Source organism: Nuphar pumila, chromosome 6 (genome assembly GCF_984573655.1).
Source record: "Nuphar pumila chromosome 6, dmNupPumi1.hap1.1, whole genome shotgun sequence".
In the NCBI taxonomy this organism is placed as follows: domain Eukaryota; kingdom Viridiplantae; phylum Streptophyta; class Magnoliopsida; order Nymphaeales; family Nymphaeaceae; genus Nuphar; species Nuphar pumila.
This window is the reverse complement of record NC_143254.1, coordinates 52,256,979-52,284,315: the sequence shown is the minus strand read 5'-3', so window position 1 is coordinate 52,284,315 and position 27,337 is coordinate 52,256,979. Positions and strand designations below refer to the sequence as shown.

The 27,337-nt window shown below is 36.7% G+C and overlaps 1 protein-coding gene across 1 annotated transcript; it reads right to left on the bottom strand.

Annotated features, from left to right (window-relative positions):
- Window positions 1-8,604: 8,604 nt before the first annotated feature.
- LOC149834852 (tubby-like protein 4) lies at window positions 8,605-11,600 on the bottom strand. Its single transcript, XM_090010327.1, has 7 exons — window positions 11,429-11,600; window positions 11,275-11,330; window positions 11,098-11,197; window positions 10,930-11,019; window positions 10,107-10,199; window positions 9,015-9,082; window positions 8,605-8,914 (listed from the first exon to the last, which is right to left on the bottom strand). The coding sequence occupies exons 1-7, from the start codon at window positions 11,471-11,473 to the stop codon at window positions 8,875-8,877; spliced, it is 492 nt and encodes a 163-aa protein (XP_089866453.1). The 5' UTR covers window positions 11,474-11,600; the 3' UTR covers window positions 8,605-8,874.
- Window positions 11,601-27,337: the final 15,737 nt, after the last annotated feature.

Below are 27,337 nucleotides of genomic sequence, written 5' to 3'. Positions count from 1 at the left end.
TCCACTAAAGTGGAACGATAATGACTCAATTATGCTTGTCTCAGGAAAGTTGAATAATAAAGGGTCTCAATATTTACCTTTTCATAACAAGTCTCGTCTGAGCAATAATAAAGTTTTTCTTTCATTCCTTGTTGTATCACGTTCTTTCCACATTGACGGTTCTAGTAATATTCTCCTATTTGACATATCTAATTTTTTGGATTGATAATAAATATTGTTGTTCACTCTCAGATACATGGACTTAGATTTGTCTCTTAGGACTGGCGAACCCCCCTCTCATATAGACCAGAATACAACAGAACAAAAGGCTATCTCTGAGAAGTGAAAGCGCTCGAACAGACTTAGCATGTTGCTTTTGCAATCTCGAGTGGCTAAGAACATTCAATGCACTATTTCTCACTGCAAAATAGTGAAGGAATTTCTAAGAGCCATTGAGGCTCAATTTGTCAGTTCTAATAAGGCAAAGGCCAGTACACTGACGTTCAAACTAATATCTATGAAATATACTAGTGATAGTCACATCCGACAATACATTTTGAAAATAAAGAACATTGTATCTCAACTGAACAATATGAAGTTTATCATTTCTGATTCTTGGTCCATCTGATTTGTGACCTCATTGCCTACTGAATATGGACCATTCAAAATCTCCTACAACACACATAATAATGAGTGGTCTTTTAATAATCTCTTGACCAAGTGTGTTGAAGAGGAAGAAAGCCTGAATGATGATAAGGTGTCGAGTGCACATATGACCTCTTATAAGTAACAACATAGGCCGAGGCCAAAGAAAGGTTCCTTCAAAAGGAAGAACAAGAAGAAAACCTCTCGGGAGAGTTCAAACTCTCAGGTGAAAGCCAAATTCCAGGTAGGAGGCTTTTCTATAAAGTGTTTTTTCTGCAAGAAGAATGGACATAAGAATGTGGACTGCTTGAAGCATAAGAAATGACTCAAAAATAAATGCAATAAGTCATTCGTTTCTCATAAGTGCAATTTGATTCATGTTCCATTGCATAGTTGGTGGATTGATTCTGGTGCCACAATACACATTATCAACTCCTTACAAGCATATTCACAGGAAATAAGATGTGTTTGCATGTTAAGAACGTTGGGACCTGCAGAGTTGTGTTGGAATCGAGATTCATTTTGGATTTGGCTGATATATTTTATGTTCCATCCTATAGTCGAAACCTGATTTAAATTTTAAAACTTGAAAAGTTTGGTTTTATTTTTAAATTTGAAAACTTCAAGCTTATTATTATTAAAAATTCTATTAATGTAGGTTCTGCATATGTGTGATGGTTTGTATCGGTTAAAAACCAAATTTTAAATTCAGAAATCTCATTTTGTTGAGAACACAATGATTGGCAATAAACATAGTTTAAAGAAAGATCAATCCTATTTGCTTTGGCATCAAAGGTTATGACACATCTCGAAAATAAGAGTCCAAAGACTTATAAAAGAAGAAATTTTTGGATCCCTTGATTTTACAGATATAGAGTCAAGTGTTGACAACATAAAGGTTAAGCAGTCTAACACGTATAAGAAAGATGTCAAACACAGTAATGAAAAGTTGAAGATAGTGCATACGGATGTTTATAACCCTTTTTCACCGTATTATGCGAGTGAAAAGTATTTTGTCAACTTTATAAATGATTACTCACGGTATATATATATCTACTTATTATTTAAAAAATCAAAAGTCTTTCAGGTTATTAAGAACTTCAAGAAAGAAGTAGAGAAACAAACCGGTGAAGTTATTAAGGTTGTTAGGACTGATAGAGGTGGCAAATATTTTGGTCATTTTACTGAGATAGAACAAAAAGAAGGGCCATTAGCATGATTTCTAAAAGATAAATGCATTGTACCTCAGTATACCATGTCTGGTAGTGCTTACCAGAATTATATAGCTAAAAGAAAAAACCGTACGTTTAAATAAATGGTTCAAGTGATATTGAATCACTCAAACATTTTCTTGACCTTATGGGGTGAAGCTCTTAGGACAATAGTGCATATTTTGAATAAATTCCCTACAAAGGTTGTTCAAAAGACTTCTTACAAGTTATGGATAGATAGGAAACCTTCTTTATCATATATGCATATATAGGGATGTCCAACAGATGCTAAACTATATAACTCACATATAAAAGCCTTTGACGCTAGGATGACTAGTGGATTTTTTATTGATTATCTAGAAAGATTAAAGAGCTTTATATTTTATTGTCCATCTCATACACACCATAAATAGTGACAACAAATAAAGCGAGATTTTTTTAAAATGGTTCTATTGGGATTGATGCATCTCAAAGTATTAAATTTGAGAAAATACAGGATTCAGGTTACATACCTGCGAAGGATAAAGACTCAGTTTTTCCTATCATTATCCCTTTGGATAATATCAGGACCAGAAAATCCGCTATCCATCTAGACTATGTGGTGTATTTATAAGAGTCTAATAATTTTATAGATATTTATGATAATCCATTCACTTTTGCAAAAGTCATTGAAAGTGAAAGATCAACACATTGAATACATGTCATAAAAGAAGAACTTGACTTTATGATAAAGAACTAAGTGTGGGATCTTGTACCTCGACTTGATGGAATTAGACCTATTGGACCAAAACAAACTTTTAAGGTCAAGAGGAGAGATACAAGGCTAGTTTTATTGCAAAAGGTTTCACACAAATAGATGGCATTGATTATAATGAGACTTTTTTTTTGTCTCAACTAAAGAATCGTTGTGGATAATCATGAACCTATTAGCACATTTTGATTTAGAGCTACATCAAATGGATATGAAAACTACCTTCCTGAATGAGGATCTGGAAGAGGAGGCATACATGCAACAACCTCCTAGTTTCAGTGTAGATGACTCAAATTATTTAGTTTGCAAATTGAAGAAGTCAATTTATGGACTTAAATAAGCATCTCGCCTGTGATATAAAAAGTTCAATCCGGTAATTATGAACTTTGGATTCACTGAAAACATTATTGATCAGTGTATATACATTAAGACTAGTGTAAGTAAGTTTATAATTTTGGTTTTATATGTTGATGACATTCTTCTCGCAACTAATGATTTGAGTCTACTACACGAGACTGAAGATTTTCTTTCCTCTCATTTCGATATGAAGGACACGGGTGAGGTCACATTTGTCTTTGAAATCAAGCTCTGTTGTGATAGAACTAAGGGTGTCCTTGGCCTCTCTAAAAAATCCTATACCCTTAAGGTTCTTAAAAGCTATGAGATGAAAAATTGTTCTCCTAATTCGACACCTATAGTAAAAGAGGACAAATTGAGCTTAAAGGACTGTCCTTAGGATGATAATGAAAAGACTTAGATCACAATTGTCATATATGCTTCAGCGGTTGAGAGTTTATAGTACGCGTAAACTTGCACACGACCTGATATCCTATTTGTTGTGGGGCTATATTGTAACGCCCCAACTTTTTATAGTGAAAATTTTGGAGTAATTTTTTTTTTTAAATAGCAAAAGTGTGAAAACAAGAGTTGGGTGCATTACAAGATAAAACAGAGAAGTGCTAAAAACATACTATACATTAATTGAAGCATTAATGTCATTAATTACATCTCATAACAGGAATGTAAATCTACTAATCAGAGTTCAAACAGAAAACACTGGAAAACTAAGATCTCTTGACTACTTCCATACGCGACGCCCACGATGCTCCGATTTAGTTGCTACCTGAAAAATATTTAAAGTAGAAGGGTCAGACTCCCCTGTCTGCGTAAGAAGCATTATATTTATATGAGGTGCTCAATGTCCTGTGTACAATTATGTGCAACATCTGCAGATATAACTAGCATAAAAATTTATATCATTCTAAGAAAATGATTATGCTTTCTAATTCATGATACAATGCAAAAGTTAACTGAACTAAAAGTACATTAGCAGAAGCTGTAGATTCCACAAGTTTTACGAAAGTCATATCAGCAGTGCACAATTCTTTAGAAATAAGTTTTCAGTCCACTTAAATTGTTTAATGTTTAGCTTACTCTTTTCCTGTGGGTACGCACAAGCATAGACATTATAGTGAATGAGACCCTACGGTGATACACTTAGCTCTAAAAAAAAAAAAACATGAGCGCTCACGACGCTTGTACCATATACCCTCTCCTAGGTAGAACATTGGTCCAGTAACATATATCGTCTTTCAGGTATACCCAGAGCCCGGAGAATCCGGTAACATATATCGTCTTTCAAGTATACCCAGAATCTCAAAAATTTTATATTTATGAATTCATTTATATTTTTTAGTTATGTTCCTATGTGAGTCATCACACTACGAGGGGTCCGGTAACATACACTGTCTTTCAAGTGTACCCAGAGCCCAGAGAGTCTGGTAACATATACCGTCTTTCGGTATACCCAGAGTCTCATGAATTTTATGATTAAGCATACATTTTTATTGTTAATTTATTTTCTTGTGCGAGCCATTGCATCACCAGGGATTTCCAAAAATCCCCAAACTCGTCACTGGGTACACACACATTGTATGCATTTTATAGTCTGGGTGCCATAAACACCACCAAGGAGTATAATTTTCTCAGAATTTGGCTCAACCCAGAGCCCACATTCAAACATTTACTTTCTCAACTATGGCGTACGCTTTCGTACCCATGATCAATGCCATATTTGCGACAAACTTTGTCTTGCTTTTGTATGCACATCTCTTTCTTTATGTGTACTTGGATTGAAGTCACATGGACTTCACAGACTGCATCAGGCTGCCCTAAGCATGCCCACGCCATGGCCATGTGGCAATCACCCCAAGTGACGCCGTCAACGAGACACTCTAACCGATGCTAGTGCTCATTGAGGAGTCCACCTGCCACTTATGTGAGCAGGCCCAACAAGTACTTGCGAAAAGGGTTCTTCTTTTCCCGACCCTGCTACACCGATGTCATGGTGCAACGCTACCATAGAAGTGACAAGTCGCGATATCCCTCTATGATCTGACAGATCATTACTACCGTGGCCTGTGCCATGGTTGCCGCCAAGATAAGGTATGGGATCCTCTTCTTGGTTGAGGTTGTTCAACTAAAGCTGCGAAATAATTAACCATAACTCGGAAGCATATCGACCACTAAGGTCAACTCGGTTTGTGGTCATGGTATGACCAGAATAAGGCTGGGGTCAAGCCGACCCCTGCCCAAACCTGTCTATGGGGTTCTACTGACTAAGGCAGACCCGTACATGGTTGCAACATCAACGTCGATGTCTGTAAGAAGAAACAACAACAGGCTGTTGTTCCAGCCACATGCTGGCAATGCCAGCATCAACAAAATGCAGTGATCCGCTGCACTACTTCAATCGACCACCGGTCATCAACGGCAGGCAGACCCCGCCAGACTGTCAGCCGACGGTACCCACATCCACCAGCCCACCCGTCTAGTACCAGCCCGTTAGGGTGGTCTGGTAAATGACTGGTACCGAATAGGCTCCCATCCGGGTCTGACCAACTGTGTGTTGGGTGCACAGTTATAAGGGGCAAACGAGCCAACCCCATATCGCCTTGCACCTGTGTGTAGAACCGTTGAACAACACCAGCACGTTAGACCACCATTCATTTTTTTTTTCTTCCTCTTAATATACAGGGTATGCAATATTAACGTGTGCATACCCATCTTAGCATGCCCCATCATGGTTTTCCTGTATGATGCAATAGACATACCAAAGGTAATTAGCAAAGAAAAAAAAATTTAGAACAATGCTTCAAAACATTATTTCAAACAACCTAATGTGACATGTGATATTTTTTTTTTCTTTCTCTTGCATTATAACTACCATACACAACAAAGGGCTAACATCATTTCCTAAAATTTCTGGACTTGTAACAAAAATAAAAATCTAACGTCTTGCCTTGGTATGTCTATGTACTAACATGTTGTATGCATACCCAGTTCACACCAGCATTAAACCTGGTCATATAGTGGCATGCGAAAATCCCCCCCCCCCCCCCCTTCTATCGGTTTTTGTTTTGATTCTTGTATATGAACCTAATAACTATCGTCTAGTGTGCATAACCAAAGACCTTAACCTTTCATGTGCTAGCTGGACGACCTGAGTCGAGGTTGCTTGGTTCTCATTCCAGTTTTTTTTTTTTTTTTTCTTTGGTAACAATCTAGCCACCCATGATAATACACAAATAAATCTTGTCTTGTCAAAAATTAGGCAAGGATACGTAAATAGAATTTGATGTTATTCTGGACGTCAAAAACTGACGATAATGCATAAAATTAAAATTTTATTAGGCAAGGATACATAAATAGAATTTGATGTTATTCGGAGACATCTGATAAAAAAAAGAAACTTGAACCCGGATTGAGTCGACCCCAATCTGAGCACAAATCCACCAAGCTTTTCCTTAGTGACTGTGTCTATACTATTAAAATCTTGATTTGGTAATGTAACCATTCTACGAAGTGTCCTGTTGGATTGATGAACACGACCCATCTATATGTTGTTAGTAAATCCCTTTTCAAGGTAGTTCGTGTACCACAGTAATGTCCATGTATGTGCTAACACCCTGTCTATCTACAGGTTTATCACCAGATTCTTAGAAACCGGAGCCTCTTGCCATGACTTGCAATACCACAAATCTGCAAAGTAATGTCTGGCAATCTGTAACTATGTTTCCATGCCACCTCAATATACATATCCATGGTTAACCGTGCAACCACCCATTCATGTCTCCAGCACTTACCACATGATTAAGTAAAACCAGCAAAAACAAACCATTTCCTCTATCAATCTATATGCATATCTATCCATCATAATTTGAGGAACGAAATACATATATATTTCTTCATAACCGGATCTTATCTGATGTAACAAGTATGGTATGGTTATCGGAGTGGTGTCTGTGATTTGCATCTTATGGCAAAGTCATATTGTCCGATGTAAGATTTGATCGTCGCATGTATCGACCCGTGGATCATGGTGCAGCGAAACGACCAATCTCATCTCCACCATAGATATTTTTAGTGGTGGTTTGCAGCCTGGCACTGGACCGTGTACATCCTTTCAGAAATGCCACAGTACCACTGTGTCAGCCACGGTGAAGGCAAAGCTAAACTTCTACATATTGCCATATTGACAAATAGGTGGTTCAACCCATAAACGCCCGTCTATGTAGGTGGTGTTGCCAAAATAACTCAATGGTGTCATAGCATAGTTGTGTCACAGAACATCGAACACTTGCATACAAATAGCAATACTTCTTGCCTCGTTGGAGTCTTGCGATGGCACGGCTGCAATCTCGTTCCTTCGTTGGAGCGACACGCCATGTTGTCAATGGAGGTCTACTCAGTCCAACAATGGAGGTCGACTACCACCCGGAAAGAAAAAAAAAGAGAAACGTAGAGAGAGAGAGAGAGAGGTCTAGTGTAACTCCCCACCAACAATCTCTCATTTAACTCCTCTTATTTAGGGAAATTTATTAAATTTTCAAAACATTAAATCTTCACCCTCATCACACGTTTTTGTGGGTGATGTCTATTTCCAAAAATGCCCCCTCCTCTCTTTGGCATGATTTTTTCTAACTTCCCTCACTATTTGCTTTATGGGTACCCCCCTTCCATGTCACATGGGATCCCCCTTACTATTTGGAAAAGGAGAAAAAGTAGCCAAAAATGTAGGCTTAACTCAACTCCCACATTTTTACTATTCTTATATATATTATTTATTTATTTATTTTCTTTTAATCCCCATCATCCTCTTTTTGTGCAAAATAGGAAAAATCTATACACAAGGGGTTTTGAACCAAGGTCTTCAACCTAAGGGGTAACAAGCCCCACCACTTGTGCTACATTGTTTTTTGTTGCAAAATGTGTGAATTAAATTGTATTTAACTCTTTTAGTCTTGTTCCGGATTTCATGAAAAAACAATGTTTTTCATTTTTACGTGGGCGCACCATGAGTTTTGAACTTGGGTTGTGGCTCTAAACAACCGTGTGCCCTACCACTACACCACACCATCACTTGGTGTTTACTTTTGCAAGAAAATTCCTTTCATGTCATATTTGAACATTTTTCCTTTATTGATGGATTTCTTCAATTTTCAAGTGGATTTTTCACCCGTTGGTTCTAAACTTGCACTCTCTCACCATAAATGTGCTTCGGATCTCACGCTATTATCTCAAAACCATCGAATTTCTCCACTTGGCCTCGTGAACCGGGTCGGATCATCGAATCTCGCTAAAGTCTGGATCCAAGTACTCTTTCTAATATTCGTTACCGGGTTCGCTCTACTGGCCCGAAATCCTAAAAATCACATTGAATATTTCATAAACCATATTATTTCACATAAGCACACATTTTTATTTCATTGAAAATTCCTTAAAATTCATGGGTTTTACATATATAACCCATTGTTGGTGTATTCACATAAATTAAAACCAAGATACAAAATAAGCACGTACCGGTAAACACCATGGTCGATGTGACGTGCGGGTGCTCGACGTTCTCCTTAACCTATCGATGCCCACGATGAGCCCAGGCCTTGAAGTCGATGGTGAGCAAGACCTTAAACCCAATGACAATTACGGACAATAGGCTAGAGAGGCTATAGTTCCTAATTGTTCTCGTCATACAGTCAAGCCCTTTTTTTATAATGGAAGATAGGGGGTGGTTACAAAATGTAAACTCTTCATGTTCACGTAACATCCACCCCACTGACACCCATTAAGTGCCCACTAACCCACTGATTAGTATCAAACCGGATCACACTATGGGTTGGACCCAAACCCAAATATACAACATGATGCTTTTGTAACATTAAAAGAACATAAGCCTTTTCATTCATGTATACATCAAACAGAGCAGCAGAGTTTGGAATCAATGGATGCTTAACATATAGCAAATGCTTGATAACTAGTCAAGGGAAACCTGAGTAAACATAACACAATTAGTTAGACATATAAACCTTCTCCAAAGTTGTCAAAAAGCACTATATACAATCCATGGTACATAGAGTTTTGTTCATTACCTGCAGTCCATAACATACTTTGATTTCCCTACTCTTCCATGCAGCATGATACACTGCTTTCCATGCTCCTGATCAACAAATAATGGTGAATGAACTCAAGTTTCTAACTAAGAGTACCTTTTACAACAGAGCAGTTGCAGAATAACTATGGCTACAGCCACCATCATCTTCTCAAGGGAATTATCGAAGCAAGTAGTTTATTCACGGCTTCACAAAGCTAGATCCTATTGTTTGTTAAATGAAGGTGGAAACAAATGCCTAGTTCTGTTCCAAAAATAATTCATTTTAGTAGTTTTTGAATCAACAGATTATATGGGTCGGTGGCAATCCAGCAGTTGCAACCTGACCTGGTTCAAAGTCTAACTATGCATATGCTGCTAAGACACGAAAGAACTAGGGCGGTCGACGTCCAATGAAGCCCCCCCCCCCCCCCCCCCCCCCCCAATTTCACGTCAGGAAGGAGGAGAAGCAACCAAAATAAAGAAGGAGTCTCAGCATGAATGAGTTTAGAAATGCAGTTAATTTGAAAGAAAGCAAACATATATTGGGGAGACGCCATGGTGTGAATGAATCCCTTCCTCTTCAGAAATGCAATTTAGATTAGCTATATATTCAGTAGTAATATTGGTGTAGCAAGAATGTAGTCGTCCGATTTATAACAAACGACCTTGCCCATACACTTTTTTTTCATACTACCTTGCCCGTACACATAAAACAATCAATGGTACATTTTCTTTTGTGATAGTCACTTTGCATGATGGCCCCTGAAGGAATTCAAACCCAAGAACCCTTGGTCAGGATAGTGAGACTCTTACCAGTCCATCCAACCACATAGGCAACGTAGATTGCTAATGTACTATCTTAAAAGTAAAAAAAAGCCAAAAAACATTTAAAATAAGAAAAGAAGCCTACAAAAAATCTATACATGAGTATATATGATGACAGTTAGTATTAACAGAAATTTTCAATCTAGTGTTACCAGCGATACTCTCAAACACATGAGAAGCAGAACAGATTTTCAAACCTAGGCACTGTTTTCAAATTTCATCCCACAAATTTAACGTAAAATCATGATAATAGGGATATAGTTACCTCCATTGTTAATTGAAAATTCTTCATAGAGGGGAGTATTTGTAGTCCACCTCTTCCTCTCTCTTTGAAATGGAGTTCATATCTCTTCGAAATCTGAAAATGAAAAAAAAATGTTGTAAATACTTGGGCGCTATCAAATTCTACCATGGAAATTTATTTTATTTACAATACGTATAACCCAGGTCAACTTCATCACAAATTATAAGTTGCAGTGACTTACTCGACAAGACTTGATGAAATTTGGCATTCTAAAGCCTAAATTTCTTGTCAAGTCAAGTTGATATGAAATTGGAACTCTACGATGAGTCAACCCAGGCTTTCAGAAGGAACAATACATGACTCACAGAACAGATGTAACCTCACAGAAGCAAATTGAGAATACAACTTGATTTAAATGATAGATTAAAATAAGATGCAAATTGTAATGTCACAACAAAGTAAATGGGCATGTGATCGACAAGTTTTGATTGGTCATTTAGAGAAATCATCTGTAGCATATCCCAAACATGAATCATCAATGGAAATACTAAAAAGAAATTCAGGGATAGTGTTGACAATTTAAAATTGGTCATTTACGAAAAAAGAAAAGAAAAGAAAAAAAACATCTCTAAAGTTGAATCACGAGTATAATTACTAAGAATCAATTTGGGTATTGTCTTTGAGAGCTCAATGGCAAATTATAATAGCTTGATTACCTTATAAAATGACATAATATTCTAGTAATTGTCAATTTGTAATGTGGCATAACTATTAAATAAAGAGGAAGAAAGCCTATAGTTCAAATAACAAGGAAATGAAATAGGAAGACAGAACAGGCATATACGTGATTATAATAAGAAACTTTGAAGAAGAGTTGATCGGTTTTGCGCATCTTTTCGTCCCAATCTCTTGGTAACCCGCCAACGTGATCAATCTGCAAGAAAAAATGAGTAAAAGGATGCTTATCTGAGGCGAGTTAAAGTATGGACAACACAATCAGAAGAATTTTTACCTGAGTGGTGGTGCTCTTTAAAAGCATGGACTGGGTTTTGGGTATCCAGACACGCATGCTCCTGAAGCTTCCAGTCAAGGTGGTAATAGTAGGCACAAACCTGAGTGAAACAGGCACAATTCAGAAAAAGGTAACCTTTGCAAACCGTGTGAATGATTCTGAAAAATGGTCGCTTACGAGACAACGGCAAGAAGGCGCTTCTTTTGCATCTTCTGAGCATCCAAATGGGTTCCCTGTTACAATTTTAAAAACTTGAGCAGGGCAAGGATGGAATCTTCACTGGCAGGAACAGAATTGGGGGAAAGAGGGAAAGAAGGTTGTAGGGGATGACCTGGTCCCATATGTGGTACTTAGACTCCATGTGGTTGGCGGTCATTGTCCCCAAGAAACCCTCATCCGAGCTGCACAATATTCCTTTCGCATTCTGCGCTATGAGGAACTCCGAGCGGCCGCCTCGCCTCCAGTGACGAGCAACCGCAAGTTTTCAGTCATGTCTTCCTTGACCCTCCTACCAACATTCAATCAAATGAAGAAAAGGTAAGAAGGAAAGAAACCCAATACAAGAACATAAAAGAGTATCCCCTGATGATGCCTAAAATACTCGTAATCATAATATTTTTTTATTGCATAAACAACACATTATTTATAGGTTTAGAACCCACATTTAGATGCATATATATGTCATTGATCTATGGTTCAAATTTTGTTTGAACCAGACTTAAAACGAGAGAGATATCACATTTTTAGTGAAATGAGTCGAACCTCAGGGCAAAATGGGTCAAAAGGGGATCCAAACAGCCATTTGGGCCTTGAATCTGGACAAAAACTCCAAGATCCACCCCACATCAGCCCAAACTCGAGTTTTAGAACATTTGCTAAATACCTCCTCAGAAAAGGGTGCCCAGCAATTAAATAATTTTTAATCTCTTTTCTAAAATTTCCAAAAAAGAGTGCTTGAACTATAAAATCAAGTTTCAAAACCCTACTTCACGTTTTTTGCCCTTGAGAGTGCGCCCCCACACCCGATTCTCACTCCTCCAACCTTCTTTCTCATCCCCATGCCGCCCATCCTCTTTACCTTGGGTTTCTAGGCTTTGCCAAGCTCCCTTGGTTGCCGTTTTCTTCCTCTTCTTCTCCATACATGCCTTCTCTTCTCCTCACTGAAATTAACCTTCCTTGTGTTTTGCAGGTTGCAGCAGTAATGGTGGTGGTCCAGCTGTGTAAGGGGTGTTGTCTACCGCTTCAGATCCAGTCGACTCTACCACCATCTGGCTTTCTACACCATCCACGCAATCGAAGCTTCACGCCACCATCAGAGCGCCATCAGCAGCGGTTTTCAGCTGCTTGCAGCAAAGTCAAAGTGGACAACACCATTGAGGGTTTTGGCGCACAATCTGGGCGAAATTCCACCTCTCCTCTACCATTCCATTCCTCGGACTACCAGATTAGTGTACGGTAAGCTTCTCTCCCCCTTCTTCTAGCTAAAAACCCAATTTCGTGTGGTTTATTTTTCTGTTTTCATTGCCTGCGTTTTTCCTATTTTTCCAGCCATAGCTAGAAGTATTAGTGCTTAAACCAGCAATGCAGATGATTTAGGTGTTTGTTGAAGTGATGTTTTCTTTGGATTTAGTGTTTTCAATTTCAACTGAATTGCTTTGCAAGGTTAGTGCATCAACCGGCTAGGATACTTCTAGTCGGCTGAAACTCTTTAGTGTAGAGTCTAATTCAGCACATAATATAGATTAGTTATGTTTTGAGTGTGTTTAATTAGGTTTTAATTCTGTAAAAATGTGCGCTTTGTTTCTGTTTTTTATTATATGCAAATGGCCCAAAATTGGGTAGATGTCCTCTACCAGATTTTAGCATTTTGTAGTTAGAAAAAATAATTAGAATATGCAGTTAGTTTCCTGTGTTAGTAGCATTTTTGTGTTAGTCTAAGTGTTGGTTAGTTAGTTAATTAGGTTGTGATGCTATAGATTTAATTATGTATTAGTTGAATCCTGATTTAGTAGTGTTTATGTAGACTTTCACATTAATCGATTTTTGGGGTTTAGATAGATTGTAATGTTTAATCTTCCTTTATAATTATCAGCGGGTTATTTAAATTAAATTGATAGGTTAGAAACATACTCAGTCGTGGGTCAGTCTAGACCACTTTAGATTTTAATTAGGTTGTTTTAATTATTACAAACTTATTTTTCTTAGTCTTTGAAAAGTCGATTTGAGTATGCTTCGTTTTAGTGCTATGTTCGGTTCTTGCTATTACAGTAAATAGCAGGTTAGCAAGGTCTTATGAAGTCTAAATTTATAACTTAGTTGCATGATTAATCTAATTTAGTTAGTATTTGCATGTCTTTTAGAATTTTAGCCTAGAATTAACCTATATTTTGTGTGAATTATGAACGTAGTTTTAAATACTGTAAATGACTGTTAGTGCATGGATCCTAAGAAAGAATGCATAGTTAGATTGTGACAAATGAATACTGCTTTAAAGAAAAAACCAGAGTATTACATGGACTTACACGCATTGTTTTAATTATTAATTTTCTGAGTTTTTCCGATATTATTGTTCTAGTCTATTCATTAGAGTGTTTACCATTTGCAAACCAAAAGTCAACTCATTTCGAGTTGATTTGGTTTGCCTTTTAAGCGTTTTGCAAGATTAGGTTTTTCGCGATTTTAGATTTTGGGTCAAACGATTCTAGAACTTTTCTACGAACATGAAACACTTATAACCGGAGTTTCCGGATGAGTTTTTCAATTTCGTAAAGTCCGACGGACTCTTGAATCTATCAAAAAGAGAACAAAATAAAGATACTCGGAATCGAACTTCGTCTGCCCCTTCAAACTTCTTGTTTGAATCCGATTTTGCACTATTCAAAGACAAAACAATCATTTACTTAGTTAATTGTTTTTTCATAGTTTTTAGTGTTTTCTAACATGTAGTTAATGTACTAACAGTAGTTAGACTAATTAGAATTAATCTAATTAGTTAGTCTAGCTGATTTTGCATTTTCTTTTATTTTTAGTTAATTGTAGTATTAGATTAGTAATTAATTTAGAGTTAATTTTAGTTATGAATTAGAATTAATTATTTTGATCTTTATTTTCATTATTTTAGGTTGATAAGTTAGAAACAAATCAACAAGTATATTTAAAATGCGAGTGCAGATGCATGTGTGGTGAAAAGACAACTTGGCGATCCGGAGAAGACTTAGCAATCTGTTTCAGTTCATTTTCATTTTTAGATTGTCATTCAATTAGAATTGTAATGTTAGCGTAGCTGTAAACATTTGTGATATTAATAAATTGAAGTTTTAGATTTAATTTGAATGTATCCCGTTCCCTGTGGATTCGACCCGTACTCGCCACATCTGTGGAAAATCAGTTTTTATTATTACTTGATTGGTGATTTTTCAAAACGTTTTCAACGAGAAACTAAGGTTTTAAAAATACGATTACAAAAATAACCATCATGTCCCAAGTGTCTGACATTAGTATAGAGGGAATAAACGGAGGCCCCATTAAGTCCAGACGATGATTCCTTCACTGTAGTGCATGTGCAGTGCCCAATATCAAGCGACAACAGCCTACACAACAAGGACCTAAAACAACCAACGAAAATAAACATCAAGACTTCAGATGTGAGAATAAATTGAGCATTAAATTCCTTCAGAATTCCACAACCCGCCTATTAGGAAGAGTAGACTAGGAAGAAGCAGGTGCGACCTCCAAGTTCGAGTAATCCCAAACATTCATCGAATCCGCTAGTACCAAAGGATCCAACAAAAACGATGGTGATGAGAAATCACGCGCATTCATCTGCATGCGGATCTGAAGTGACAACGACTTCAATCCCCTTCTTCGGGAAACTTCGCGACCCACATCGACTCACACAATCTTTAGAGCCTTTTTTGCGGTCTTTTGCGAAGATGGTCTTGGTTGTTTACAGGTTTTGTTTGGCATTGCAATGATTGAGAGGGAGAACTGCGTTCTCCTTATCATGGTCATGAGTTGCAAAGTTGGTGCAGTGTTTGGCAATGCATTCTTTGGGAGGGCTGGAGCTCACGGTCTCGTAAGAAGATTGGCGAAGTACCAAGATGGGTCTTGCAGAACTAAGCATGGGAATAGCAATTCCTATTTGGAAGGAGATGCCAAAGATTGTGAGAGTGGTAGAAGGGAATAGTGAGAGAGAGGGAGTTCGAAGAGACAGAGAGAGGGGTTGGAGAATTTCAAATTTGAACTTTTTTGGAGAAGTGATGCTTCCATGCATTTTATTTATTTTTATTATGTAATGTAATGATGTGAAGAATAGATGGAGGGGGATAAGGGATACACTTATTTTTATCTTCCAACCGTCCATCTTTGAGATGGACGGACAGTTACTTCCTTGCTGCGTCAACTACTGAGTTTTTTTTGAAATTAATAAAACGAAAATGAAATTGACCTTATAGGATAAAATTTACAAATAGATGCCTAGTTTAGTGAATATATGATTAACCGGCTTTCATTTCAAAAAATTCAAATAAATGCCACTATTTCAAGTTCAGGGCCAGTTAGAGGTGGGCATCCAGCCAGCCCAGCCTCTAAACATTTGAGACCTTCAATAATTCATCTAGAATCCAACTTTGGGTGCAAATTAACCCTTGAGCCGATTGGTTTTATTGAGCATTGAATTTGATTAAGAAGAACTTGATACTTACAAGACCTTATCTTCCACCATTCTAAGGTATTGAAATCATCGTCACTTTGTAAAGTCTCGGTAGGTTTTTTGAGATACATTTCTAATTCACCTTTGATAGGTTGATTGATGATAGTTCGTTTATAATATTTATAAAATCTTGTTACTCAATCATCATCATTATCCACAATATTTGATGTGTCGTGAAAGAATCCTCATGAAACGAAAGATTAAACAAAATACTTGCATATTTAAAATACTACTTCTTAAGTTCTTTAAGAATAACCTTTTTTTTACATATAGTTTATAATTTTATCCAATTTCCAACTTATACTTGGAACCCAACACTACTGCATTTGCAAAATTATATTGCACTTTTTTCAATAGTTTTTAATTTTTTAAATCATTTTTGCAGCCACAAATCTAATGAATTCATCACGGTTATGATGTAGACGCATGTAAATTTTATAAACTTCATGAAAATATAAGTTAGCATTTGTATGCTTAACATAAAAAATGTGGAATTCCAATTGGTGGGAACTAATAACATAATTTTGTCTTGAAAGCAACTCATATATCTTTTACAACCATAAATAGTTGTCAGCGTCTTTATGTTTGTAAAATTTAATTGATTTATGAATTTTTGAAACAATATCTTTTATCTCATTTACACAGTCTTGCACATTGAGGTTTAAGACATGAGCACTGCATCAAATATGAAAAAACTTTCTTTTGAGAGGAATGAAGCATTTTTTTCTTACAAGTTATCCAGAGTAATGATAAATAATTTTGAATCGATGCTTCCAATCACATAAGTTTTGTTTCAAACACATTGTCATATTATGTGCATTATGTGGTGGGAGAACACGAGAAAAAATTATGATTCTACTATGCAACTTCCACCGATCATCAACAAAATGTGCAGTCAAAGACAAATAACTTAATGTTAGATTGGATGTCCAAGTATCACAAGTTAAAGAAATCTGTCAATATTTGCACTTAAAAATGCCTTTTAACTTCTCCTTTTCACTATTATACATCTTGATAATATCTCTTTGAACAATTCTTCTATAAAATGAATCAAACTTTAAATTGCATGCTTGAAATGCCTTAATAAAGTTCTCATACTCAATAATTTTAAATGGATATTCATAAATAATAATAACTTTAGCTATGTTTTTTCTCACATGCTCTATCAAACTACAATTTTCATCATTGTTTGTAAGAGAAAATAGATGTTGCCCATTGTGATAAGCAAGACACTTACAAACATGTTTATTCAAATGACTTGTACCATTTGTAGTCTTACCATTAAGTTTTGTATTGCAGATCTTACACTTGACAATCAATATCTCATTCTTCACCATTAGAGGGAGATGCTTCCAGCAATTAGAAGTTTTTTTTCTTTTAGATCCATTCCCTTCTTTATTCGATAAGCTATCACTATTATGCACATATGTTATAAAATAAAAAGGTAAATGTGTTATGTAAACTCAAATATAATGAGCTAACCAATTCTAATAATGATTACCAAACCTTTTAAACAGGTAAAAGTTGTCAAATCATTACCACCCAAACCTAACAATTTTTCATTGTAACATGTTAGATCAATACAACATGGAATGAAGCTACAACTGGTCCAACACATTGGGAGCTTTATTATATACAACTACATGGATGTCAATTGCAGTCAAGGCATTCAACATGTATACCTCATTATAATATGTAAGAATCAATAAAATCCATATGAAAAAAGCATAATAGATTGTGGTTATATTTATAGTATGACTAAGGGAAAATGCATGTTGGCTGCACTCATGGGTTCAAACCAACTCACATGTGCTAATGGCACCAAAAGCTACCTACCATTTTCAAGTTCTAAACTCACAGTTTGTTAGGTGTTCTAAATAACTAGCAAATTCCTAGCATTAGTAGAGTGTTCAATAGGATATATTATGGTAATCAAGTTAGGTGATTCAAAATTAGGTTACGATGGTTTAAGTAAGCTGGGCACTTGGGTATGACACCTATGCATGTAAAGAATATATTATGGTGAGAGTTTAAGATGCAGAGGATAAGGCAACCAATAATGGCATATTTCAATATGTATTGAGGCTTTAAACGAGAGCAGATCCTGTAAAACGCACCCACCCCACTGTACTATAGCTCAATACAAGTAGGACCTACAGAGGGGTGGGTTTTGTGGTTGCACATGATCCACTCTCAATGGTCTAACCCATCAAAGTCTGTGGTTAGCACCAATGTATTCTTAAAAACCGAATCTCATTTATGCATACTTCAAGATATGGAGAGACTGATGGGTGAATATATAACCAAACGGTTCACAACGTGCCAAAGACTAGGTCATGGCCTCATCGTCTACATATTTAGGTGCATCCATGGTGATGAAAAAAATAACTACGCCTTTACATTTGCATGACTAACCAACCAACATAATAAGGACAACCAACGGATAGGGATGGCAGTGGACCAGGGGAAAACGGGGCTCCGCCCCACCTTGCGTCGTTTGGACTGGCAATGGAGGACATGAAATGGGGATGGAGGTTAAAATCAAAACCCATGTGGGGATGGAGGCAAGGATGGACTTACACTTTCCCCCACCCCATCCCCGATACCCGTTAGTAGAATAATTAAAATACCTTTAGGAATAACATTGGATCGAGGAGAAACAACGCCCTGCCCCGTTTGGACCGAGGATGGAGAACATGAAACGAGGATGAAGACAGGGATGGAGGTTAAAATCAAAACATGTGCAGGGATGAAGGCGGGGATGGAAGGAAGAATTTTGATACGGGGCAAGGGTGGATACCTTGTTCCCCCCGCCTCCGCCCTGGTCCACTGTCATCCCTACCAACATGAATCTACTTCAGAAGAAAATGAAATTATGGTTAGAATGAGTTGAAGGCCCATTTAAAAGAATGGCATAATTTTTTTTTAAAGGCAACCCGTTATACAACAATACCATTGGGATTTGAACTTTCAACGTCCCAACACAAGCTGACTTGCACTAGCTGCTCCTACCAGACAAGAGCCCCGTTGGTAAGAATGCATGTATAAAGCACCTAAGATGAATTTGACTATAGATGAAATGCTATAGATTCAGCTCTGCCAAAAATCAAGCTAAAAAAAAAACCCAAAAAGGCCAATAAGGCATCCTTGTTTGTACATAGCCATCTCTTGTTATATGAACTCTTTTGATTCTTTCAAATAAAATATCTATAAACCAAAGCCATAATGATAGCACAGAATCTATACACACGTATCAAACACTATATCGAAGTAACTATCAAAGCTATGAGGGTCTAACACCAGTGTGGAAGACCATGTTGGGTTTCCCCTCCTTTGTGGGACCCATCTATTTACTGTATAAGAACTTTTGTTAATTGACATTTATTGGCATACTCATTGGAACTGCACATATTCATTATTGCAGAGGGTTTCTCAAGCATGACTTTTGATTGTCTCAAGGTCGATTTATTGTATTCTGCTGAATAGCGATTTGTGGTTGGCGCTTCAACTTCATAACGATTTGTGGTTGGCGCTTCAGCTGAATAGCGATTTGTGGATGGCGTTTAGTCTTTCACATTAAATGTGAATCTTGTTTTCTATTTAGAGAGGGGTGGTTTGGCTAGTAAGAAGAGGGTTTTTTCACTTCTCTTTTGCGGCTGCTTCGTGTGACTTGTTCTACAGAATATTTGTTCTTTTTTTTATCAGGTCTTTCCTCTTGTTATTTCTCTACACCTTTGTGTGTTTGTAAGACTTATGCTTTTTGGCCACTTTGTAAACTCCATTTGAAGATAATGAAAGAAATTGATCTATTGGTCGTCGTGGACGTACCTCAGTTTAAGGGAACCACATAAATCTTGTGTGTTTATTTAATTTCTGTTGATATATATATATATATATATATATATATATATATATATATATATATATATATATATTGCTTCCATTGATTTTCACTTGGGAGAAAGCCTATTTTTCTCAACATCTAGTATTAGAGCTTGGTTAATCCAGTTTTGATTCGTTATATTTTGTATGTAAAAATTATGGAAAGCAATGTTGGTTGTATGATTAGTTTGAATGGCACAAATTGGATGACTTAGAAAACAAAAATGAAAAATCTTTTGGTTTGTAAAGATTTGGATGGACCCATAGAGGGTGATAGCGGCAAATCAGAAGAAATGAAAGATGATGAGTGAAAAAAGCTAGACCGAAAAGTTGTCGATTTCATTCAGAAATGAATTGATGATAGTGTTTTTCATCATGTCTCTACTGAAAATTCAGCATATGGTATTTAGACCAAATTGGAGAGTCATTATGATAGAAAGACGACAGTAAACAAAGCTTTTCTATTTTGAAAGCTTGTGAATCTCAAATATAAAGAGGGCACTCTATTGCAGAATATTTAAATGAGATTAAGAGCATTGTGAATCAGTTGGCCACCATGAAAATTACCTTTGATGATGAGATGCAAGCTTTGTTACTTCTTAATTCACTTCTTGAAAGTTGGGAAACCTTAGTGGTCACAGTTAGTAACTCTGCACCTGATGGAATGGTAACAATGAGCCAAGTTACCAGCAGTCTATTGAATGAAGTGACAAGAAGAAAATCACCAGGTCCTCATTCTGAAGCTCTTGTGATGAAAAATTGGGAGAGAGGTAAGAGTAAGAGTAGGGCTCTGCATAATTGTGACAAATCGAGAGGCCATTCAAGCTCGAGTTTAAAGAAAGACGTCGAGTGCTATTATTGTCACAAGAAAGGGCACATGAAATGGGAGTGCAAAAAACTCAAGTTCAAAGAGCAGAACAAAGAGAAAAATTTGGAAGAAAAGCAAAATGATACAACTGCAGTCACAGATGGTGAACTCGTGATTATCTGTGATGATACTAGCATAAATTTGATTAGACAAGAGACAAATTGGGTAATTGATTCTGGAGCTTCATTTCATATTACCTTGTGGGCTGATTTCTTTACTTTTTATTTGCAAGGTGATTTTAGGAATGTTCGAATGGAAAATGAAGATGTGTAAAAAATTATCAGTATAGGTGACATTTGCTTGAAAACAAATATTGGCTGCAAATTGTTGCTTAAAGATGTGAGGCATGTACTGGTTATTCAACTAAATTTAATCTCTCCTGGAAAGTTGGATAATGAAGGATATAACAACAATTTCAGTGATAAAAGGTGAAAGCTATCCAAAGGTTCTCTGGTACTAGCAAAAGGAAAAAAGACTTAGTTTTTTTACACTATGCAAGCAAAGATTTACAAGGGTGTTGTGAATGCTGTGGAATGACTCGTTCACCGATCTATGCCATAGAAGGCTCGGGCATATGAGTTAGAAAGGATTGCAAGTTTTTTTCAAGAAAAATCTTCTAGCGGGGATAAAAGGTATATATTTGAAAACATATGTTCATTGCTTTCATGGTAAACAACATAGAGTATCATTCTGTAGAAACATTGCATCTAGAAAATCTCATGTTCTAGATTTGGTATATTCTGATGTATGTGGTCCTTTAAAGGTTAAGACACTTGATGGTGCACTATATTTTGTTACTTTTATTGGTAATCATTCTAGAAAAGTTTGGGCTTATACACTGAAAACTAAAGATCAAATTCTAGGTATATTTAAGCATTTTTAAGTCATTGTTGAAAGAGAAACTGGAATACAGTTGAAATGTATTCGCTTAGATAATGATGGTGAATACATTGGGTCATTTGATCAGTATTGCACTAATCATGGCATCAGACATGAAAAGACAGTAAAAAAGACACCTCAACATAATGGGATTGCAGAGAGAAGGAATCGCACCATTCTTGAGAGAGTCAAATGTTTATTATCACATTCCAAATTGTCAAGATCCTTTTGGGGTGAGGCAATAAGGACAATAGTTGATCTTATCAATTTGTCTCCTTTTATTCCGTTAAATGACGATGTTCCCAAGAAATTTTGGATAGGGAAGAAAGTCTCCTATAATCACTTGAGAGTATTCGGCTGCAGAACTTTTATTCATATTCCAAAGGATGAGAGGTCCAAGCTTGATCCTAAAGCAAAGCAATGTATATTTCTTGGCTATGAGCATGAAGATTCTGGCTACAGGTTGTATGATCCAATTGATAAAAGGGTTGTCAGAAGCCGAGATGTTGTTTTCTTGGAAGATCAAACCATTGGAGACAAACTTGAGACAACTGAGTCTAGCACTGGAGATCTTGTTGACTTAGATCCTCTTGATTCACCTGTTGTTCAGGATATCATTGAGGAGATGCAAGCATCTCATGATAATGTAAAGAAATGAAATATTGAGTCAGAGATTGAGGGAGAGCAGTTACCTCAAGAGCCATCTCTACAATCACCATTAAGGAGATCTACCAGAGAGAAACAATTGTCTAAAAAATACTCTTCACATGAGTATGTGATGATAACAGATCAAGGAGAGCCAGAGACTTATCAACAAGTTTTAGAGCATGAAAACAAAACCAAGTGGTTTAAGGTGATGAAAGAGGAAATGAAGACATTGCATAATAATCACACCTATGATTTGGTGAAACCACCTAAAGGGAAGAAGATTTTGAAAAACAAATGGGTCTTCAGGCAAAAGAATGATGGGAACAACTCTCAACCTAGATTCAAGGCAAGACTTCTTGTGAAAGGTTTTGGTCAAAAGAAGATAATGAATTTTGATGAAATCTTCTCACCAGTTGTGAAGATGTCCTCCATCCGAACTATACTTGGTATAGTTGCAAGTATGAATTTAGAAGTTGAACAACTTGGTGTGAAGACTGCATTTTTGCATGGTGACTTAGAAGAAGAAATTTATATGGAGCAATCTGAGGCCTTCATTGACAAGGGTAAGGATCAGTTGGTTTACAAACTGAAGAAGAGCTTATATGTATTGAAGCAAGCACCGAGACAGTGGTACCAAAAATTTGATTCTTTCATGACTGAGCATGGGTATTCAAGAACCACCACAGATCATTGTGTTTGAGAAGAAATTTTTATATGGTAATTTTGCTATTCTTTTGCTTTATATTGATGATATGATAATTATGGGCCAAGACATAAGCAAAATCAACAAGCTGAAGTTAGAATTAAGTAAGTCCTTTGCCATGAAGGACTTAGGTCCAGCAAGATAAATCCTTGGGATGATAATTGTTCGTGACAGATCGCATGGGTTGATCGGGTTATCACAAAAAAATTATATTAAAAAGGTTCTTGAGAGGTTTAATATGGACAAAGCAAAGTCTGTTAATTGTCCACTTGCAGGTCATTTCAAACTTAGCTCAAGTCAATGTACTACAAGTGATGAAGAAGAAAATGAGATACAGAAAATTTGCTATGCTTCAGCAGTTGGTTCTTTGATGTATGCTATGGTTTGTACTCGACCGGATATTGCTCATGCAGTTGAAGTTGTTAGTCGATTTTTGTCAAATTTGGAAAAAGAACACTGGGCAACAGTGAAATGGATTTTAAGGTATCTTCAGGGCACTTCAAAGATGAGTTTGTGTTTTGGAAAAGGTGAGTCTATTCTTGATGGGTTCACAGATTTTGATATGGTTGGTGATGTCGCTAGTAGAAAATCTACTTTTGGATATTTGATTACTTTTGCAGAGGGAGCAATTGCATGGCAATTGAGATTACAGAAATGTGCATCTTTCCACCACAAAAGTTGTGTTATTCGCCATCAAATAAGCAAGCAAGGAATTACTATAGATGAAAAAATTCTTACAAGAGTTGGGATTAAAACAAGAAATGTATGTTCTTCATTGTGATAGTCAGAGTGCAATCCATTTGAGCAATAATTCTTCATTTCATTCAAGATCGAAACATATTGATGTTAGATATCATTGGATTCGTGATATTTTGAATGATAAATTGTTACATCTTGAGAAAGTTCACACTATTGATAATACTTCAGATATGTTGACTAAGGTATTGCCTAAGGACAAGCATGAGAAATGTCGACTCTTGGTAGGAATGGTTGAAGTCTCCACATAAGTTGGGAGGAGGAGAATTGTTGGGTTTTCCTCCTTTGTGGGACCCATCTATTTACTGTATAAGAACTTTTGTTAACTGACATTTATTGGCATGTTCATTGAAACCGCGCATATTCATTATTGCGGAGGGTTTCTCAAGCACAACCTTTGATTGTCTTAAGGTCGATTTATTGTATTTTGCTGAATAGCGATTTATGGTTGTCGCTTTAGCTAAATATCGATTTGTGGTTGGTGCTTTAGCTTCATAGCAATTTGTGGTTGGCGCTTCAGCTGAATAGCGATTTGTAGATGGCGGTTCATATTTCACATTAAATGCAAATCTTGTTCTCTATTTAGGGAGGGGTGGTTCAGCTAGCAAGAAGAAGTTTTTTTCACTTCTCTTTTGGGGCTGATTCGTGCGGCTGGTTCTTCAGAACATTTGTTCTTTTTTTGGTAAGGTCTTTCCTCTTGTTATTTCTCTACATCTTTGTGTGTTTGTAAGGCTTATGCTTTTTTGTCACTTTGTAAACTCCGTTTGAAGTTAGTGAAAGAAACTGACCTATCGATGATATATACCATGGATGTACCTCAGTTTAAAGAAACCATGTAAATCTTATGTGTTTCTTTAATTTCTGTTGATATATATATATATATATATATATATATATATATATATATATATATATTGCTTCCATTGATTTTCACTTGGGAGAAAGCCTGTTTTTCTCAACAAACCAGATGTAAAAAAATAAATAAAATAAAATATTAGTGTTTTTCACTTGTGGTTTGAACCCACAAGTGTAGAGAGAGGGAGAGATTGTGTATTGTGCAGTGATTGCACTTACTGTGTAAACAGACAACCTACTACATCCAAAACGTTTTACTGTGTAAAATATAAGGTTTAATACTGTATGAAACTATGAGGCCTGGACAACAGGTTAGACAATACTTACTCATGCTCAACTATGCCTGTAGGCTGTAGCCATTTCTACTTGTTCAATTGGCTGGTGTTGTGGCTTACTTGATGATGGAGGAGTTGCAGTTTGCACGGTGAAGGTGATAAAGAGATGGATAAAAAATGCCATAAAACCTAATTCATAAATAAACCAGCATTTTCATAAAATTATCTTTCTATTTTTCATAAACTTAATACAACTAATTAGATAAGTTTTAATAATTAACAACTTCTCATGCATCCAACTAATTATCTTTCTAGTTTTCATAAAATTAATGTAATTAATTAAGTAAATAGCAATAGTTATCAAGTTACTACTGGGCCATGGCCCATGTATATAACAGGCCAGGTTTCAGCCCGGTAGCTAATGGTCTAGAACCTAAAAAACTGACCCAAACCCGACCCATGGCAGTCCAGGTTGGCTTGGCCCATCGGGCCCGGCCGGTTGTCCACCCCTAGTTAGTGTTAAACGGATGGAAACTGATCCGATGTATTTCATGAAACATTAGGCGTCTATCTTAAACTTTTGAAATATTAGGTTGCTATGTGTAAATTCAACATACCTAGGTACCTAGATGGAAATTATCCAAGTTTTGAGATGCAAATGGTTCGGATTCGTTACTGAGTCCCTTTAGCCAGATTTGATAAGCAACACCAGATCCAAATGAGAATCAGATACGGATTCAGTTGCACCATATCCTTATCCAAATCCGAATCTAAGTCCAATGCCTAATTAAAATCTGACAAAATACAACCCATCGGATGTATCAGGGTATATACTCTAATGGGATCCGAGTCCAATATAAGCTCTATGCATCAAAGTCCAAATCCGATTATCTTGCATCTGATTCTATCTAACTTGTGTCCATCTCATGTCCGACCCATTTGCATCCCTGACTAGGATAAAAGATCTGCTGCCATGTTCAATAGGGATGCAAATGGGTCGGATCCAAGATGAAGGTTTTGCAATTTTTTACATCGAATCTGAGTCCCCCATGCATTTAGTTGTTCCAAATCTGACCCATTTGCATCCCTAGCGTTCAAGTTCTGCTTTTTTTTATAACTTAGGAATTCCACGTCATTCACTCGCCAGTTCATTGGCGTAAAAACCGCATCCTCCTTAACCACCTGGAAGTAGGCCCAACTTGGGCCTCGGGCAATGGATTACACCATGGTTTTTGAACTCATAACGTCCCTTCAGTTTGTTGAGATTCACGAGTCACCCTTACCTAAGGTTGTCAACTGACCGGGTTTGGTTCAGACTCAGGTGGAACAAGACTCAGACCTGATTTGATATGATGGTACTGGGTCCGGACTCGGGTCTAATCAGGCTCACCATAAGAGAAACCATACCCAGATCCAATGAAAATTACATGAACCAGACCCAGACCATACCCTGTAAAATAATATTTTTTAACTTTTTTATATTGAAAAATTCTGGATCTTAGTCGGAAGGGTCGGGCCCAAGTCTGGTATGAAATTTTACAAACCATAGCTGGCTCCATATATTAATCTAACCCTTCGGGTAAGACTTGAATTCTAATCAGACCTCCTTATTTATCACCAAACCCTAACCCTATATGGTTGGGTACGGGTTGGGTTTAGGTCAAACGCAACCCATTGAGACTCCTGCCCCACCCGATGAACAGGGCTTGGAAGGCTAAAACAGAGGGTTTAGTATCATTCACAGTGTTAGGTCATAGCCTATTACAAGACTGGGATTTTAAAAATGTTCAACATCATAAAATAAGAATTGGGGCTACGGATGGCAGTGGACTGAGGGGAAATGGGGCCCTGCTATATATATATATATATATTTTAAATATTTGTAACATTTTTATAATATATAAAAATATATTATATATAATACATGTATAAAACATATATAATATGCGTGTTAGGTGTATAATATATGATATATAAATGTATAATATGTAAAACGAGCCATACATTCCAGCCTAGTCACAGTGCAAAGCTTGCAAAGACTTGGTGATTTTAATTACACAAGACATTGATGAAGATTCGAATGAAGGATGTTTTCAATTCTAAAGGTGAACCTTTATTGCAAAAAAATGAGCCCAAGTATTAATGAAATTTAATAAAACTCCACTGTTTACCTTTATGAACCAATTACACAGTACTAAAACAATTATAAATTAACTCAGGGTGCACCTCCCGAATGGGAAAACGGGGGATGCATGAGGGAACTCACTTTCTTTTTGTGAGAAAGCCCACTTCTCACTCGCTTCTCAAGTAGCTTCATTCTCGCATCTCTTCTGTTTCCCACTTATTTTTTTCCTCGCTTTCCATTGGCTTCCCCGTCATTTTCTCCTTGTTTATATCTATTTTTTTGCCTTTCCATCTCTTCACTTATTTCCTCTTCTTTTTTCTTCACATTTTCTTATTTGCTTTTCCTTGTCTTCTCACTCGGGTTCAATGTAATTTATAACACTTGCTTCGTTGCTTCTACTTCAAGTATCACTTCCGGTATACAGTTCACTCATTCCTAACTATGGTTTAGCTTTGTCCCCCTCACTGCACTAGGGGTGGCAATAGGGTCGGGTTGGCCGGTCAGCATACCTCAACCCGAACCCGACCCATTTATTAAA

Coding starts and splice junctions, on each gene's coding strand:
- LOC149834852 (XM_090010327.1), bottom strand. CDS start 11,473: ATGACCGCCAACCACATGGAGTCTAAGTACCACATATGGGACCAG. Junction 11,198..11,274: donor CGCCTTCTTGCCGTTGTCTC/GTAAGCGACCAT, acceptor TGTTTCACTCAG/GTTTGTGCCTACTATTACCA. Junction 11,020..11,097: donor TAAAGAGCACCACCACTCAG/GTAAAAATTCTT, acceptor TTTTTCTTGCAG/ATTGATCACGTTGGCGGGTT.